The following is a 19,650-nucleotide window of genomic DNA, read 5'->3' on the forward strand; positions in this document are numbered from 1 at the left end:
GTCACTGGAATAGCTGCACAGCAGCAGCTGGTGGGCCTGAAGCTTAGTGCTTGTGTTGCTGAAATGGCTGATCTCACAAAACATTGGTCACAAATAGTTCAAACCGAAGACAATCTCATGTTTGAGCCCTATGATAATAATTTCCCAACTTGTCATGTAAATAGTGTTCATAAGTCACATCTTCTCACAAATAATTTGATAGCAAAAGTTTCGTAGCTGTCTACATAAAGCACCTCAAGACAGTTTTTTTTTTTTGTTAAAAAAAGTTTATTTTCCACAAGGAAGAGCAATAGGAAAAAATTGTTTTCCACTTTTTTTCTGAAATCAGTCTACAAGGACATATTCAGCACCAAACTGAAAAGAAAAAAAAAAGGAAAAAAAGTACAAACAGCCATAGAATATAATCCATAAAGCAAACATTTAATATTGCACTTTGTTTCTCTTAACATTTTGGATTTTACTCATTTTTTTCCTAATTCAAAAATCAGGAATCTAGCTTGAATACTGGGCTAACAACTGTGACGCTCACGTTTTTATAATATCAGGAATTGACCAATATTTATATAACAAGAAAAAAATAATGCCTCTAAAGAATTGTGTAAAATACTTTAATGGAAATGACTATTTGACAACATTTTTTAGACCTCTGAATCTGATCACACTTTGTGATGCAGTGCCAATTATGATGATATTGATCAATCCTGCTTTGTATGTCATTTTTCATTATATTGTGATAAGTATTTAATGCTATGCATATCCAACAATTGTTCCCTAGTCTGTTTCAAACAAACAAAAAACAAAAAAAGGAAAAAAAAAGGAAAACCACCAAATGCCCTTTTATGCCAACAAACCCATCAGTTTTTTTTTCCTTTATGTGGAGGAGGGACATTCAAAAAATGGTCTAAAAATTGAAAGAAAAAAAAAGAATTCACCCAACTTCCTTATTATCCAGCATATTAGTTTGCTTGCTGAAGCCCAAACCCTTTAACTGAATCACTTAAAACGCGACTCGTATTTACACTGGGTTTTTTTCACCCTGTCATTTTTTAAACATGAAGTGTCTTCCATGTTTTCATAAAGGCCACTTATGGAAAAGCCTATTTTGTTTTTTATGAAGCCTTAAAAGCAAGACAGCATTCCATCATTCCACCATGCCAGAGACTTAACTTTTATTTTCAACCACTTTGTAACACATGACATTAAATGATAGAATAGACATGTTAAATAGTCAACCCAAGAAACGCTACTTTTGTTAAAAATCGTGCTTGAATTCTTTCTGAAAAGTTTATACATTAACAGCTTTTGCAAATTAACTAAAATTCCTAGTGCCTAGATCCTGATACTTATACTAATCCAATGCCCCCATGCCCAATACTCTGACAGTTTACCCCTTCCACAATGTGCAGGGTGGAAGCCCCCAGTCTTCGAGTAGTTGAAGTTTTCTACATATGTGGCTGTACAGTTACAATCCTTTTGCTTGGATACATGCTTTAGGTTCGAGGGCACAAAAGGGAATCAATCATCAAGACAAATCTCTGCTGGCCAATATTCTAATAGGGCTGGTAATTTTGATATTCTGTCCATTTCGTTTTTCTGAGAATCTTTTATTGTTTTACAATTTTGTAAACCCTGAAGATCAGCACAATACAAAGTGCACAAAAACAGCCATCTCACCAACCCTATACTCTTCTTGCACTTTAAAATATACGTTTGGACTAGAAACTCACTATATATGTATAGATTTGGTGATTAAGTAACTATGTATAAAAATAAATTCAATTTCCCTTTCCACCCTCCCTCGTTGAGAAACCTCACTATGAATCATGGACAGTACATTACTATTTCTTGTTTAAAACCCTTCCTTAACCCTTGGCTGGTGTCTGCTGGTGCTGCCTTCTTTTAAGCTTCAAAACTTGACCAGTCTTTTCTGAAGTTGCAAAAAGATAAAAAGGGAACGAGGGTGCATTGTTACTTATGGGCATGTCCCTTTTCTAAATCCCCCTTTAAAATAAAAAACAAAGGAAAAAAAAAAACAAAAAGTAACAGTGCAACATAACAAAACACACATAGCTTTTCAACGGTTTGGCAAGTGATGAGTTCACCTGAGATTAAGTGATTTTAGGCAGTCTGTAACAAAATGCTTCTTTGCGGTAATAGTAGAAAGGCAACAAATTCTTAAAAGAAATCAAGAAGGTATACAATCTTGCAGAAGTCTATTATTCTCCTGTTAATTTTTTTTCCATATAACTGTTGCATATCTACTACAGTAGGCTGCAAAACATACAGCAAGAAGGATTGGCTTGAAGGCATTTGATGTTCGTAAATAAATCCACAGCTGAAGAGGTGATAACATGATCAGTCTACTGGAACAATTCTGAGCATGTGCATACGTAGGTAAAGTCCAGGCTACATTAAATTAAAAGAAAAAAAGTCAGTGCATTTGTCATCTTAAAGTTACTGTTTTTCAAAGCTTTCTTTTTGCCTCTTGTTGTGCGGACCACAAACAAGTTAGAAGGGGTAACAGTCCAGCGTAAATGAGAAAAAGCTGTAGTGACACTGAACCGCACAACATAAGCAATGTGCATGTGCAAATTTTCAAATCAGAAGAGGACGTCGTCATCCCTCTCTTTTACAACATGGTGAGTGTTTTGACACATATTACCATAGGCTAATAAGGCTGCTCCTAGTATGTGCCAGTATTTAAGGGAAAAAAGCTCAGGTCTTCAAGCATGTGGAGCAGGTCCTATGATGTTGTAGGCTTCAAAAGCATGATCACAGGTTGTTTTCACTTATTCACCGTCTTACAGGCAAGAGCAATACCACTTCCTTTGAAAGTATATCTCTGATATGATGCCTTGATCCTCAACACGGCAGAGATACGACTAAAAATCCAAATCAACTCAGCTAGTGAATGATTCCTTCAACGAGAGGGACAAGATGGTCTGTCATCTGTGGGCTGATCTGGGTTTGGATCAATCTGAATGGAAGGGAAAAAATAGAAATTTAATTTAGAACTTAACTTTAAAAAAAAAGAATCAAATTCACAAGTTAAATACTGTGATAAATAAACAATACTGTGACTGATCCAAAGGTCACTAAAGTCAATAGAAAGTGACTAGCTGACTATAATGGACTTTGGATCAGGTGACCAATGTTCCATATTGGCTTGTATCCAATACATCCATGTTTAATTTTGTGTATTTTAAAACACAATGAAAGGCTATAGCTGTGACCTGACAATACCATGAGTTTAGGCATAAAGAGCTAATGATATAAACAATGAAAATAATTAATGGATAAACCCATTATACAGCGTCATTTCTAATTATTTGTAAGCCACAAACAATTTTCAGTTATTTGAAATGTGTTGAATAGTTTGCTTAAATGGTATTTTATATATGAAACAAATACTTTTTGCTAATATCATTGAATATTACTCATGAACTTATACTGATGTACTCCACTAATTTATCAAATGCAGACATTTTGCTTGAAAAAGTAGTGAAATTATCAGTAAAACAGTCATTTTAGTTTTGATCAAGAACTACTGTACAACAATGTGACAGTTAACCAGTTTCTGCTATTGAGGTGGTTCAAGGTCATGGAGCCTTACTCTCCCTGCTTCTCATTTGTTGTAATATACTTAATTTAAATTTAAAAAAAACTATATTAGCTATCTTACATATATATCTTAGGTGGCAATATTGTACACTGTCAACACATTGTACTATCTACAAAATCAATAGGAGTTAGAAACTTACGACCTTTTGAAAATCTCACTAGGTACCTCTCTGCATATATAGGCAACTAACTACCTAGGAGAATCTGGCTTTGAGCTCCTTTCATGAAAACCAGCAATAATACGCAAATCAATAGTGGATTTAATTCCTTGGTTTGGAGTCTTTAGCATTAACAAATCAAAACACAGCTGGTTTGTTAGTGTTCCAGGTGTGGCGTATTATCATTCTATAATCTAAACTAATAATGTTACTTTCTTAACATGTAAAATGACAAAAGTACAGCTAAACAAAGGATAAAAAGGGTTGTTCTTTTATTTTGCACAAATAGTTTTCCTTCTTGAAATTACAAACATATCACTGAACAGGCACGGATACTGCCTGCTCATCCCAGGGTGTTTTTATAAAGCTTAAAATCCATCCCAAGTGGCATTGAAGAATCTTGTATTTAAGGCAGATTTTAAAATCACCCTGATCCAAGCATGTCACTTACCAGCTGGAAGCTTATTCTACAAAAGTGGATTCTGATTATGAAAGCCCTGCCTCAGAGGGACTTCAGAGAATAGGAAGAGACAAGCCAAATAGCCAGCACTGGCTAACCTGAGATGGCAGGCAGAAAAACTAATTTGAAGGAGGTACGAGATATTCTGGACCTAAACAATGTTAAATGCTCTCCAGATCAACAAGAAACCAAAAAATGTCAACTCAGTACTTGAATAGTAACCAACCAAAAGAATTAAAACTGGAATCACAGGCCTAGTGATGTAGCTAAATTTATCTAATGCTATGTCTGATTAGGCCTAGTTGACTAAACTGGAATCACACTTTAGTAATCCAATAAATGAGATATTGACCAATATAGCCCCCCTTCCTATCAAACTATAGTTTTCTACGTACTATTGAAGTATCTACTGATAGTCAAAGGACATATTGCAAATGTAATTGTACTGTAAAAGGTAATTACGAGAGAGAGAACTTGATTCCAGTATAAAAATCAATATTCTGGATAATTTGCAGAAAATTGATGGAATTAGCACAAGGGTCTGCCAAGGGGCTTCTAGTCTCTTAGGGGCTAACACTCAGGAGATCTGAAGCATACGTAACTATCAACACTGAATATACCACCTTTAAAACATGGTGAAAACTGAGGGTAGCATACATCAAGGGGTATAAGATGAAGACGGATGATATAAATAATATTTTTGTCCTCATTTACTATTAACAGGCTTAAGGTTAGTGGCCCAATAGAAACAAGAGTAATAAAGAAGAAAGAAAGTGATCAAAGAATAATCAGCTCACTCCAGGGAGAAATTTGAGACTATAAGGAATACCTCTCACTCACATTAGAGTAAGATGTGGGTGCTTGGGAGCTCTGAAAAATCAGGTGATTTAAGTGAAAGAAAATCTTGCTCCATGTTTTGCTTTAGTGATTTATATTAATTTTAGGGGGCGGAACACAAAAGTTCTCATTTTCTGCTTATTGAACTTTTGCTACTAGAATGGAGAATGCAAAAATGCAAAATAGACTGTTTTGGCTAACTGCATTTGTTTTTACTTACCTCTGAATAAAGAGGTGGAGGCAGAAAACGAAACTCCTGGATATATGCAAATAATGGTCCTTGAAGTGCCCTCTCAAAATCATCACAAGCAGCTATGGGTACAAGGCTGGACTGCCTTTGCTCCTCTGTGACCACTTCTGCATAGCTAGGAGGTGCTGTAGGGAAAAGGTACACGCAGTTCGAACAACAGTTCTTATGCATGTCAAAATACATAACATGACAAATATTAAACTTTATAATTTGCACTAGGTAGGTAAAAGTCCTCAGTGACAAGTGTTTTAGATTGTCTTGTGTGTAATAACAGTCTATGCTACTTAACTTAAATCTAAGAAAATAAGTTTACACTAAAGACACGTTGAGAATTTTCATCTACTTCGGCTTGACTGTCTCCCTGAAATCCAAACAGGAAACCCCACATTTTCTGTAGGGGGAGCAGGGCAACCTCACATTCCTCTGGATCCCATACAGGGTGTCTCAGTGTGCCCCAAAGGGGATGCACATCATTTTCCCCGCTCCAGTCATGTGGAGAATTCCCATAAAAAGGTAATAGAGACTGTTACCTTTCCACAAAGCATCTGCTACCAAGGATCCTGGGGTCACAGTGAGACCTTGGTAGCATAGCTGCAGTGGATTGCGCTGCCTGAGACAGAGCTGGTGTGGAGGTAATCAAATTCCACAGATGGCCCTGTCCTTCCGTGCATCCTGTGCACTGATTCCACTGAACCTGCCAGTTGTTGTGGCAGATGGGCCCGACTGCCTTTCTGGGGTTAGGGGAGGCAAAAAGGAACTCTAACCCCATGGTGGAATGATGTGGAGGAGATCTCAAGGTAGAAATCCTGAGGAGATTTCCTCCTGCCCTGTGTCTTTTATTACAGGAGGGGATAATCTAGGTCTTAATGTATCAGTGAAGTGTTAGGGTTAAAAAAAAAAAAAAAAAATCAAGAAGACAGTGAATTGTTTGGGAGTTGTATTGTCAAATTACCTTCGGGTCTTTCAGGCAGTGGCAGACCAAGCCAGTTCATATTCATGCTACACTGGCTGCTTACACTTGATGTTCTGCTGCCAAATGGATGTAGAGGAATAGTACCAATGACAAGTGGTAAATTAAGGAATAAATCCATTGCTCCAGGAATATCAACGTACACCTAAAAAGTAAGTGACAAAAAGGCCATGATTAAATGCTGAAACAGATGGTCTTTGTGGTTTTGTACGAGCCCTCTGTCTGAAATAATGAGCTAAATTCTGCTCTAAGTTCCACACGGGTCTTGCTTCTCTTCCTCCTTTTGGCTCAATCCTGAAAAGTGCAGACCTCCCTGAAGTCCAACCAAAATAAATGGAAACTCAGGATTCTCATTATCTCTCAGCATCAGAGCCCAGCTGCACAAGTCTTCCGCTTAAATTATATATCTGCTTAGCTGACAGGCAAATATTTTAGATCTGCCATGGTTTTAACCAATCACCCTTAGTAAATTTCCTGTTGTGATGTGCATTTGGAACTTTCATTATAATGCAGGAAAGATTACTGCTGAAGATATGTAGGTTTCACAGCCAACTAGCCAAAAATATCTAAGTTTATTTCAAACTTGTGTGGATGTCTCCATGAAAATTATTCATATCATATATGCCAGGGATCTCCAACTCAAATGACCATGAGGGCCACATGAGGACTAAGTGATGTGGCTCTTGGGCCAATGTATGACACCCCCCCACCCCCACGCTGCCCTGCCCCCACTCCACCCCTTCCATGAGGCCCTGCCCCGCCTCTTCCCACCCCTGCCCTGCCCCCATTCCAACCCCTTCCCCGCCGCCTCCTCCTGAGTGTGCAGCTCCCTGCTTCTCCCCCCTCCCTCCTGGAAAGCACTAAGCACCACCAAACAGCTGTTTGGTGGCAGGAAGTGCCTGGAGGTAGGCAGAGGAGCAGGGACATGGCAGGCTGTAGCAGGGGGAAGGGGAGCTTGGTGGCCACAGGAAATAACTTGGGGGGGCAGGGGGAGCTTGGTGGGCTGCAGGCCACGTGTTTGAGATCCCTGATATATGCTTTGAGACAATCTGAGCATTTTACTTACCATTAATGAGTATTCTACACGGATTATACTACAGTCAAGGATAGAGGGGGAAACAGGTGGAATTTTCAACTGTTTCCCATTCCAGGTTTCTGTTTTCCCAGATGACAGGGATTCCCCACGCAAATTGGCAACAAGCTGTTTTACTTCCTTCATTTTTCCTTTGGCATAGAATGCCTGGGTTTGATAAATGGCTGCCTTTGGCACCACCATACGGGAAGAGCAGTTTTCAATCTCAGCAAAGATCTGAATTGATTCACCTGGAACAAAACAGAATTTCATATTGTTCTTGTTATATTACATAGCGACGCAAGAACATTTTCAGCAATCTATACATGGTTACAATGGCCCAGATGCTGCTCTTACTGAACTTACTGGCAAAGCACCCACTGATTTCAACAGAATCATGCACAACATAAGCAAATATAACAAAATGTGCAGTTTATGTACTATAACAACTTGAAGACAGCTACCACGTGGTCTGTTTTGATTAACAGCATACTCACAAGTACGTATTGTTTACATATGGCTATACATGTAAAAGGGTACTTTTTAAAAAACAAGTCTTTTTTTCCTATAACTACTCTGCTACGTACCTGGGGTGTAGCCCTTCCTTTCAATTTTGGCACTTAAGGATATTGGGCCTGAGGTACAAAACCAACAACAGAGAGTCTTTTCTTTTGTGCCTGCTTGGGGTGACTGCAAAAGAACAACAATAGATACCCATGATTAAATTTGGTGCAGAATAGAAACAGCTCTACGTATCTTTTAATCAACACAGAGGAATAACCATTAGAGTTTAAAGGCCAACTCCTGCTGCTTGTTTTACTCATAAGAATAGTCCTGTTCATTTCAATAGCATTATGTAAGTAAAGCAAGCAAGTTTTGTCCTAAAAAGTCATCCCAGCACTAGCGATGGTAATTAACAAAAGAGCTACCCATGTCATGCTCATCCTCAACTGACTTAATTTAAATTAGAAAATACGGTATATGTGACAGTTAGTGACTTTTTAGCCCATATTTCTGCAACATACTGTCAGTATAACTTTCCATATAATAATCTGTAATTAAGACATCTTCCCACATTCCATTTTACTTTTGAAAAATAAAAAATCCCAAACCCTGACTACTTGAATATTGATCCTGCTGCCATTCTCATCTAAATCAATGGTATTTCTTTTGTTGCCTTACATGAGATCAGGGTTAAGGCCCTGATCCAAAGCCCACTGAATCGTTTAGGAAAATCCGACTTTTTTCATCCACACACAAAAGAAACCTATTTCAATGGACTGTATTTTATTTTATTTTTTTTCCTACGTTGCCATTTGAGAAAAAAGAAAAGGAATTTTAGGCCAGATTGAAATGAGAGTGCCTCACGGAAAACATCTTAATGTAATATCCAAATAGATTAGTAAAATAAAATTTAAGAAAAATATTCTACAGAATTGTGATAATTTCTCCCCATTGGCAGACAATATCCATATTGAAGTTATGAATAATGCACTGTAGTACAATTTTACTTTGCATTTTTAAGTTAGCAGTCTATTGTTGAAAGTGTCATAGGAGTAACACTGCTTTTCAGAAAACTAAATTATTTTTTATTAAATCAACAAAGAACAGTTAATACAATTTTCTCTTGAAAGAGAGATTTCATAGTTTATCATGTATGCAGTTCACAGCTGAAGTTAAATGTAGATAATTTAAAAATAAGCAACTCCAAGTACTTTGAAGTTAGTTTTCAAAATGTCAGCTATTATGAGTTGCTCAAATGCGATATTTAAAGAATAGTTGCAGTTTAAAGAGCATATTAGTAAAAATTGAAGATTTTGATGTTGTTTCAGTTATACTTTTTTTGTATGCCAAAAAACAAAACAATTAGTAATTCTGTCAATTCTTACCAGTAATGAAGGAGTGTTGATATCTATATGTTCAAAGACTGTAAATTCCTTCTTTAATTTTACTGGTAAAAGCCAAGGCCTGTGCAATTCGGCTTTCACCCAATAGCGCACACTGCCATGTCTGCCTTCGAATGAGGTAGCAAGTGGTCTGTGCAGGACACAAAGGTCAAAATTGAGTAAGTCTTTATTCTCTCTTTCTAATAGTGATACAACTGATCAGAATAAGAATCAATAAGTTGTACAGTATTGTTTATGCTGCATAATATTTAAGCATAACTTATTTGCAAAGTTTCCATATTTCAAAAAGGATTAAGTTTGGGAGAAAAAATCTCTGTAGTTGAATTTTAATTCATTTTACAGTAGGTAGTTGAAATTTTCACTATCATAGGAATTTTGCTAGAACATGCCACCAGGATACACATTTATTTCCTTTAAAAACTTATAAGAAGCTACTTTTAAATCTGGACTATATGAAGTTCTAGGACAAAGTAATGCTAACAACAGTTTTAAAATTAGTATGAATTGCTCAAATCTCTATCTGTGGTAGTCTATTTTGTAGATTAACTACTCTGAGTACAGTTTAATTGTGCCTACATTCCTACTGTATCTGATTCTTCCTTAGCTAGTTTAACCTCTTGCTCTTGTAGTTGACTTTAGACAACCTAGTTTAGATACCCCAAAAAGCTACCTGACCAACCCCTATGTATCTCTAACATTGTAAAATAACTAAGAGCCTCAGTATTGATTTCCTGAATTGTACTTCTGTATTTCTACATCCTAGAATTTCACACAGAAAACAGGAATTAAACACAGCCTCACGGTCCTCATCCGGTGTTCGAGTAATTTCTTTCAACCTCTAGTTTGACACCTCCATCTGCACATCTGAGAAATGTGCTCTCTTTTTCTCAGGGCTATTAAAATCCAAGTTGAAGGCCTTTATCATCAATCCTGTTTCTCAACATCACCATACCCTCCACTTCACTATACTAAGTTACTCTTCAGGCTTTTATCAGTCCTCTCTTTCTAAAGTTCTTCATCATGAGCTAATTTCATGGTCGCTTTTAAGTCATTAACACAGTTTAAAAAAAAAAAAAGAGAGAGACTGTTTTGACCAGTCCTTGCAATAATTTACTTATCTTCTTCCATCTCAAACTCCTACATCTCCTAAGTCCAATACCATTGGTTTTGAAGTCCAAACCTACTACTACTAACCCATATGTTTACTTTTTGATTACTTTCCTAAAGTCTAGTCCCAATTACAGAATGGAAAACCATTTTTTTGCAAATGAGAACAGAATTTTGTGAACATACAAGCAGAGTCTGTATGATAGAGTTTGAGTCAAAAGAGCATTCTGGATATTGGTAAATGATGTTCTCATCTGAGTGCCCAGCTGGCTTCTAGAATTCCATAGAGGGGTCTTTTTTAATGTGTTTCTAGTCCTACTATAGCATTTCCAGTAGTATCACATTAGTCCAACTGAGCCTGAGAAGTGCTGAGCATCTGCAAGTTCCATCAAAGCCATGGGAAATGCAGGTGTTCAGCATCTCTAATAATCAGGCACTTTATTGGTTTTAATGTGGAAGTTAGGATATCCCAACTTGCATGGTATTTATCCAAGGTTTTCTATCTCAATTACTTCTGTTTTATATTGAAAGTCTCCTCCCTCTCTGCTTCTGTTCTTCCTGATCTTTTATGATCACACTCTCTCTCTCTCTCATTACTTAGTATCCACTGATATTTGAGTTAAGCCCATGATGTTGATATCTCCTGTGTATAAATAATTTCAGATCTCCCATTTTTGTCATATTTGCATTTATGTACATTTTAGCCATTTTCTAAGAGGGACATCCCATTTCTTTATGTCCAGATTACATTTTGTTAAAGTATTAACATTGCCTGACCTAATATTGTTCCTTGCTATCTATCCAATTGCTTGTTTCTATCCTGCTTTCTGCACAACCACCCTCTTGGAATATATATGTCCCTTTGCCCACATTTACTAGTCTAAACTCTCAAAGGTGTCTATCCCCATCTGTTCAGATGTAGTTCATTCTGTCACATCTGTTTCAAATAAACCCAAACAGATTAGCATTAAATTCTCTTCTTATCACTAACTCTGCTTATCTACAGGGCTCCTGTAGAATCTTGATTCATCAGGAGGTGATCCCAGCAACTTTACAGGGTTCAGTGGTTCCTTTACCCTCTGTATAGTGAGTAAAACATTGCATGGTATGACCAAGTGGCACACATTACACTTGCAACAGGTCACAAAAGGAAATGATTGCTGCCCTTCAATCAATAGCCCTAATTTTCAAAAAAATACTTTAGAATAAAAGTAACCTCTTTAATAGTTTAATAGGACTATGTCCTTGTAGCATGTTTTAGTGGAATCCCTACCACCATTGAAAAGGGTTTTATTCCCCCCCCCACCCACTAGAATTTTCCATACAGTGCTTGTTTTCATAAGTATGTATTACAACATTATTTCATACAGCATTGGTATTATGTGTGGTACTTACGTCTGTGGAAGCTCAAAGCTGAATGCATATTCATGCCTTCCTGAATGAATAGTGTTGAGGCCTTCTTCAGAATTGTCATCATCTAGGAGGAAAAAACCCAAAAGCTATTTCACCTGTGAACATTTTACACACCACAATATATTACATAGGTTTCTTGTTTGTATTGTAAGGGATTAACATCTAAACTCTTAAAAATGGTGATATTTTTCTTAGTAAGATACAATCTATCTGGATTCAATAAAACAAAAAATTGTTAAATATAGGCAACATGTTTAACACGCTTTTATGTAAAAGGATTCTAGCCAATTTTAAGAGAGAATATTCTTGATTTGAACATAGGCTTGGATGTGACGATTACAATTCCAGTGTCTATTTAAACATATTACAAAATTATAATGTGAATTACTTTTCAATAGAATTTCTAGGTGTCTTAAATGAAATAGCTTAATGATATTCAAAAAGCAATCCCATGTTAAACAGACTATGGAGTCTGCGCCAGAAGATTAAATTTAGCAATTCATCTTCCTTTTATTTCCTACCTAGCAACAGACTTCAGAAATTAGATAAAAAAATATCCTGTTCTGTAAAAAGATGTGGGAAGTACTAGCAAAATCAAAGGGTGTGGAAGAGTGACTAGCTACTACAAAACTATCAGCCTTGTTTAAAGCCAATCCATTTTAAGTGTTGCAGGTATAGATAGGTATTCAGGAAGGATCAGAGTTTTTCAAGTTCCAGAAAATTGACCTTCCGTATTCTTATCTGTGATTTCTCGATGTTACAGTTTGCTAGGACTTCCAGTGTATTTTATTGTGAACTATAAAACTTGAGAAATAGTCAAAATTTCCATTTTGAGGGGAGTCTATGTTAAATATAAATACTTGAATGCAAATTAAATGAGTTGATGGGTATATCTGTATTCACCACAGCCTGATTGAGAGCCCCCACATCCCCCAAAAAGGGGGCAGAAAAAGGCAGTTTTGTTCTCGTCCTTCACACCCCTGCTCCCCCAAAGTGTGCTGCACTCTTGACTTCTTTACCAAAAGTTATATGAAAGAGGCATATCTACAGGCTCCGATAATTTACACCTCCTAAGGGGGAGTTATGCACATCTCCAGCATGCAATGTCACGGAAACTGCATCCTAAGTTTTCACAAGGGCATTTTAGTCTTTATCCTTTTCTATTTTTTAATCATTTCCTGGCACTGAAGTTTCTCTCCTCTTCCTTTCTGCCAGCTCAGCACTCCCATTGAGGCTCAGCAGCAGCAGCAAAGCTGTGGTAAACAAGTGCTGAGCTGTCAATCACAGACCAGACTAGAGCAGGAGAGGACCGGCCTAAACCGGCGCGAGCAGCTCCCCAGCCAGCCAGCCGCTCATATACATACCGTATACATTACACTAGCGCGTTTGCTCAGCACCTCCCCCACGCGCAACCCAGCTTGGCAGCCCTGGGGAGCCGCCCCTTGCCTGGGCTCCCGCTCCGCACGCTGCCTGGCAGTGGCGTGCCGTGCTGCACGGCTCCTTGCCTGCGGGGCGCCCAATGCCGCCCACCACCACAGGCCGGGAGGGACTCAAATCCCAGCCCAAACCACAGGGACCGGTTGCTAAGAGGCAGCCCGGCTGGGCCCAGGCACCGCACTAACGCCACCCTACCCGGCTCTGAAAGCCTCGGGGCTTTCAGAGCCGGACGTTGGTTCGCCATGGCAAAGCGTGGGCAAGGGGCGCCGGGGAGGATTTGCTTCTCCTCCCTATCCCCCCACCCCCAGTGTGGCTTGGATCACTGGGCGCCCCCGATCCGGACCCGCCAGCCCGGTGCTAAGCCACGCGGGTCACTAGTCAGGGCAGAGCCGCTCCAGTCTCGGCCTCATGCCTCCCCGCGGCCGAACCCGGCAGCGCCAGGCGCTGCTAGCAGCGCAGAGCGGGTCTAGCCCGAGGGGCCGCAGTCAGAGCACCAGTCGCGGGCTTTGCCACCCTCCGCACGGAGAGCGGTTGTATGAACAGTGAGACTGCGGGTGGAGGGCCCGATCCTGCTCCCACCGGGGAGCCTCTCCGTTCCCGGGGACAGGATCAGGCCCTAACCGCTCACGGCTCAGCGCTGGGGAGATGGGGTTGAGCCCCGGGAGGATTCCGGACCCAGGCAGCCGCGAGCGGACGCCGCCACCAGCACCCCCTTCGCGCCGCACGCTACGACCCCGGGCCTAACTGGAGCCCGCTAGCTACCTCCTCCGTCTGCCTTCCCTTCCTCCAATTAGCGGCTGGCATCGCCTTAGCAACAGGCTAACAAACCCCACTAGGCCAATGACTGAGTGAGCACTGGGCGTGGTCTCTGTTACCAGGCTAGGCTGAGAGGTGGTGCCGGAGCTAAGTCATTGAAACTCCCTTTCCATTCAGCGCAGAGTGCACTGTAACAGCAGTGCCTGGCTGGGCTGCGCAGGGAGCGGATGGCCGAGCTGCTCCAAGCTCACAGTTTAAGTGAATGCACAAATCACCGGCGTTTACGCAACACACACTGCGTTTATCTACAAGTGCTTCTCATTTGCAAGTTTCAGACCTACTCCATCTTCCTTCTCCTGCTTCCCATCCAAATAGAGGTATGTGAATGGTACTGGTGGAGAGACACCTGAGATATATACTCACATATACAAAGTCATTCTTGCTTTTAAAAAAACAATTGGAAACCTCTGTGGACATATTTGTGATCTTACACCCTGCTCTGAAGCATGCATATATTTTTGCACCTCTCTGTGATGGGGGTGGGGGATTCTGGGATTGCAAATAGGGGAAAAGGCAAATGCACTTTGCATGGATGAAATGTGTGCACGGTAGGAAAATAAAGAGCTTTTTAGCTCTATGCCTCTACCAATTATATTTACCTGCTTCCACCATGGTAACTGAAACCCTTTCCATGGCTGTGTAACATACACTGTACAACTTCTTTACTGATATTTATTTCTAAGGGAGGGAAGGGGGAAAATACCCTACTCATGCACCTATCTCTACAGCAAATATACTGCATATAGATGTAAAAAGAGAGAACAGCCGAAAATTACATAAACACTTTTAACATCATTTTCTTGGGCTAGGAATTAAGTCATCGCCATCACCTGACGCGTGTAAACCAATCTGCTAAGAGGAGAATAAGCACCCCCTCCCACTCCCTAGTACTGGTCCCAAACAGGATTGAACCGCTTCTAACAAAGGGTGGAAACTTCAGAAAAACAAGCTTAGTCTCTTCTACTTCCACAATGTAACCATTCAAACAATAGATTAACAGTCCGAAGACCCACTCCGCTCTTGAAAATGCTTTATTCCCTTTTCCTAACCTAAATTAGATCATTTTCCACAGTACTTTTCATTTCCATTGGGGCTGGCACAGTAGGTTTCCTTGAATGCAGGTTCCAGAACTCCCTAACTTAGAAATGCTGGTCTAATTACACAATAATGGACTCTAAATGGCTTTCCAGACAGACTTCTTTACAGCTGTCTCACTGACATATAATGTATATAAAAAATTCAGATATTTTACGAACTTTGTTTAAAGCAAAGGAAAAAACCACACGTGGGGTGCTGACTGCATATGTCAAAATAAGCCACATGGAATCCTTTATCTGCCAACAATTATCCATCCTTGAAGAAGGATTATCACATATATAATTTGAAAATTTGAATTGTTTCCATAAATGTCAAAAGCAGAATTCTATGTATTAATTATCTCTCAGTATGTATGACGAGATTACCCCCCCCAATGAACTAAATCATTTACATCTGATTTCTGCTCCAGTTTTTCTTAATCCCCATGAGAGGCAAAAGCCTACTAATGGCTATCAGATCCATAGGACAAAAGTGTTTTTGCATTAAACAAATGAAATCCCCATATATTGGAAGTGCGTATGAAAGAGGCTCTGTTTAAGGGCAGGTAGTTGGAAAAAGTCTTGTTTGTAGGCATTTTGCAGATGAACCTCAATGCCAGTTTTAACAGTAAATGTCCATATAATCAAAATCTAAATCCCACAAAGAGGCATTGCACTTTTAATTTCGTATTTGTTCTGGTTTTTTATACCTATACATTAAAAATAAACAGATTATAATAACTAACAAGATGCAAGATACAAAGCCGTACCCTCTTGCATCCAAAACGATTGTATATAATTTTAACTAGTGTAATAAAATGACTTACCTCTTTCGTGCCCAATTAAGATGTCTTTATGGTTGAAATATTCTACTTCTTCAGTGTAATTCTGTGTATAGGCAGTGTTGGATCCAGCATTTCTAGATTCTGTCCAGCGTACTTTTGCATGTCCTCTTGCATGAATTTTAAGAGATTTTACTCTAATTTCCCCAGTAACTTCTAAATTGACCCTTCCTGAGACTGTATCCCCACTAGAATAGACAGGGACATTGCTGTCATTGAGACAGTCAAAGCTTATTGTCAAACTCTTCACCTTCCCCAGCACCATGTTTTATAACAAAGTCTATAAAAATATATTGTAAGAAAAAAAAAAAAAAGTCAAGATCTCATATGAAATGTAATCTTCACTTTACACTGATCAATACCTCTGCCGTGCAAAAAGCTTGCAGGCAGGATCAGTGTATTCTCTACAAACACTTCATTGGGATTGCTAAAAAGTAACAGCACTAGATGCTGTTCACAGCTACTACCCAGCTCTGTGGTCTCTGTACAAAGACGGGCTGGCTGCAGCCTGCCAGCTCACTTAAGACTAGCTTTGTGAAAAACAACCGGAGTGCGCATGAGCGGGCCGCTGCTGCTTCCCTTATAGGTGTAGCAGAGAAGACGAGCCTGCTGTGGAACAGAAGCTAGTATCTTCTCCATTGTGCATCTCCCCGATGTGTGCTCGCTACCCTAAACTCTTTAAACAAGCCCTGCAGATTAGTACCAAATAACCTCTAATAGCAGGCGTTCAGCATTATATTATAGCAGTAAGGATAGGGGAAAGAGTGGGCTGAGAGCCAGAGCTTCAAACAGCTGACTAAGGGCACAGCCACAAGCCCAAACCTCCCAAATCATTTGTTTCTGGGTAGTGCTGTGCTGGAATGTGGGTGAGGGAGTTTGGAGGGAAATAAGACACATATTGAGGGTCTGGGACATTCTTCATCCCAAAGAAGAGATTTTGGCTAGTTCATTTAATTCACTGCATCTGGTGCATTCCAGAAGGCAAAATATTTGCTCTCCAGTTCAGAGTATTTCAATGAGCCAGGAATAAAAGTCGATCTTGACAGTAATGGTTTAGGTCCAGCCAGAGAGTAGGATGAACTCCACCAGCATCAGCGAAATCCCTCTTCCATCCCTCCCATTCAGTTCAATCTGGTGCTGGAGACCAAGAGAAGAACCCCACATAATTTCAACCTATTCCATTGGCCATTTCTCTGACCTCTCCTGCAATTAAAAAAAAAAAAGTTGATTTTTAACAGGAAAAGGGAAAAATATCTTTAAGCCTCTATGCTTCCCTCTTTACACAATTAGGTCTATTACAGACACCACCTACAATTTTTGTTCAGATTATTTCCACTTCTGTGTCCTGTGCCACCTGTAGGAATACAGCTGAATTTAAAATCCTCCAAAAAAGGTATGGCATGAGTTTATGTATCAGACAGATTTTTTTAAAATAAAGATTCTATGAGAATTGGTGCAACTTGATATATAGATGAAAGAACAGAAAGTTTGAAACACTGACTTCTGAAATTAAGCAAAGCCTTCCACATATCTTGCATGGATTCAAAAAATATAGCACATTTGTGTGCTAAAAGACTTTAAAAAAGCAACCAAAAACATAAGCATCAGGCATACCTTAATTAGTGCATCTAGAACCATTGTGCAAAACAACTTTTTAAACATCAAGCAGGGTGAAGTTTTTATTGTCACATATTAAAATGTAATTGTTATACAGTAACATTTGATTTGGGGAGGAGGAATAGGGGGAATATTGTCATTGCTTGACCAAATTATCTAGATTAAATTAAAGGCTACATTTCTTTTTTCTAGTTCCTTGTTTATTGAAATAAGCATTTCAGCATAATATATAATTTAAATGATTAATATTAAACAGATTAATATGTGTTAAGTTATGTTGCTCTGATTCTGTGAATTATGTATCTAAAATAAAGTTCAGAGAAACAGCTTTGCTTTGTAGCATTGTGCCTATATTATTTTCTTAAGTAAGTCTTTCACATTTTCCTTTGGTCGACAGCTGGTGGAAATTCTCATGCTGTTTAGTTTGGGAGACTTTGTGCTATTTCCTTCCAATCTCTTAATACATTTTATGTTTCTGCACCATCTTGTGGTAAATAGGGGGAACGTACACAGACACTTTGCAATAGTATTTCATCCCTTTCCTGGTGGTTTTGTTCCCCTACTCCCATATATGTGTGCAGAGAGTCTCTTCCATGTGCAGATCTTCCCTCTCCCATGTGGAAGGGAGATGGTCATGTGCTTCAATGGGTCTGTTCCCCACCTTGAGTCCTCAGAGTCTGCTGGGGCCATGTATACTCTCACTTTGATGCCCCCTCCCACAAAGATCAGGCAGAAAAGTTAATACAACTGGGGCTGTGTTGTCTTTTCTGTGGTGTCCCTCCAGGGATTCTGGGGGCAACCATGGCCAGGAGTAGTCCACGTGGCCGTGCCCCATGGCACTAATCTCCTGCGGATCCTCTGGGATCTGCCAGGTTTGAGAGCAGGCCCTGTGGCTCATACATGGGGAAAACTCCTGCTAGTCCAATGAAACGACATTTATGGAGATTTCCTCCTACAGAAGTTCTTCTCGTGTTTTTTTTCCTACATGGGAAGGGAATGATCCAGCCCACAGTATTGTTTTGACTACATAGCACTTGCTGCACTATTATTTTATTTTTGAATGTATTTTCCTTCACTATTGATGTGTTTTGTATTTATATTAGGGCTTTCTGTTTGGGTCATTTGAACAGGATCAAATGTCCTGTTAGATGCTGGAGTGACACCAAGTACCACCAACTTCAAGTGCAGCCCTAAACTGCTCCCTTCCTCCTCCCCCCGCCACCCGCTGCATGCGGGGGGCATGCTGGGGGCAGGAGAGCTAAGTGCTATGGCTATTTTGGGCTGGGGGGGAAGCTGTGGGTAGCCAAAGAGAGAATTCAGGTCTTCCAGGCTGCTCCTGCTCTGTTGCATCTCTTGGGAGACACCGCCTGAGACTGAGCCCATTGAAGTTAGTGGACCATCCAAAGGGACCAAGGAATTCAGGATCAGGCCCATAGTCTCTAAACCTTTCAGATTTCCATGCACTACACTGTTGGTTTTTTGGGTTTCAACACTGCAGGGTAAATTTAACAAAAAATTTCCTCTTTCAGTTTTTAAAAATAATTGTAGGGCCCAGATGTCCTGGTTAACCTGAAGTGGGCCAGTTTTCAGGGCCAGTCCCAAACAAGGCTTATTTCCAGTTTCAGCTGAGCAATGGAACATAGGATATGTCTCCACTGCAATCTGAGGTGTGACTGAAGGTTTACCCATGCTAGGATGGTTAAAAATAGCAGTGTATATGTGTCAGTGTGAGTTTCAGCGCATGCTAGTAATGTGAGTAGGTACCGCAGGTCCCCGGCATGCTTACACAGACCATGCTGAAACCTGCACTGGTACATCTACACTGCTATTTTTAGCTGTACTAGTGCAGGTATGTCTGCCCAAACTACAGTCACACCATGGATTGCGGTAGATACATATCCATATACTCCAGTTACTTCTGGTCTGGATTGAGCCACAAGAAGCCTGGTCCATGCAACATTCCATCCCTGAAACTCCATTAGCCTCTGCCACCTACATCTCAGCACTATAGAAAGCGGCTCTGTTCCTTGCCCCACGCACAGCAGTCATCTTAGGCTTCCAAGCCTG

The 19,650-nt window shown here is 39.8% G+C and overlaps 1 protein-coding gene across 14 annotated transcripts; it reads right to left on the reverse strand.

Moving 5' to 3' along the window:
- Positions 1-243: 243 nt before the first annotated feature.
- Positions 244-16,731, reverse strand: ARRDC3 (arrestin domain containing 3). 14 transcript variants are annotated; one of them, XR_010602233.1, is made up of 8 exons: positions 15,952-16,613; positions 11,778-11,859; positions 9,258-9,405; positions 7,956-8,058; positions 7,363-7,619; positions 6,279-6,441; positions 5,297-5,488; positions 244-2,977 (listed from the first exon to the last, which is right to left on the reverse strand). XR_010602233.1 is itself a non-coding variant. In XM_005288131.5 (8 exons), the coding sequence occupies exons 1-8, from the start codon at positions 16,229-16,231 to the stop codon at positions 2,921-2,923; spliced, it is 1,245 nt and encodes a 414-aa protein (XP_005288188.1). In that variant the 5' UTR covers positions 16,232-16,668; the 3' UTR covers positions 244-2,920. The 14 variants fall into 14 exon arrangements, 13 of the variants coding, with proteins under 13 accessions (XP_005288188.1, XP_065455260.1, XP_065455259.1 ...); XM_005288131.5 differs by having other exon boundaries at positions 5,297-5,451; positions 15,952-16,668; XM_065599188.1 differs by lacking the exon at positions 15,952-16,613 and adding an exon at positions 13,995-14,048 and having other exon boundaries at positions 5,297-5,451.
- Between the last annotated feature and the right edge of the window lie 2,919 nt (positions 16,732-19,650).

Source organism: Chrysemys picta, chromosome 6 (genome assembly GCF_011386835.1).
Source record: "Chrysemys picta bellii isolate R12L10 chromosome 6, ASM1138683v2, whole genome shotgun sequence".
Classification (NCBI taxonomy): Eukaryota; Metazoa; Chordata; order Testudines; family Emydidae; genus Chrysemys; species Chrysemys picta.

Bases quoted from the DNA above. Each gene is read 5' to 3' on its own strand.
- ARRDC3 (XM_005288131.5), bottom strand. From the start codon at position 16,231: ATGGTGCTGGGGAAGGTGAAGAGTTTGACAATAAGCTTTGACTGTCTC. The intron at 5,452-6,278 runs GTAATTTGACAA...TTTTCCCTACAG, and splicing joins ACTGCCTGAAAGACCCGAAG to CACCTCCTAGCTATGCAGAA. The intron at 2,978-5,296 runs GTAAGTAAAAAC...CCTTCCATTCAG, and splicing joins CTCCACCTCTTTATTCAGAG to ATTGATCCAAACCCAGATCA.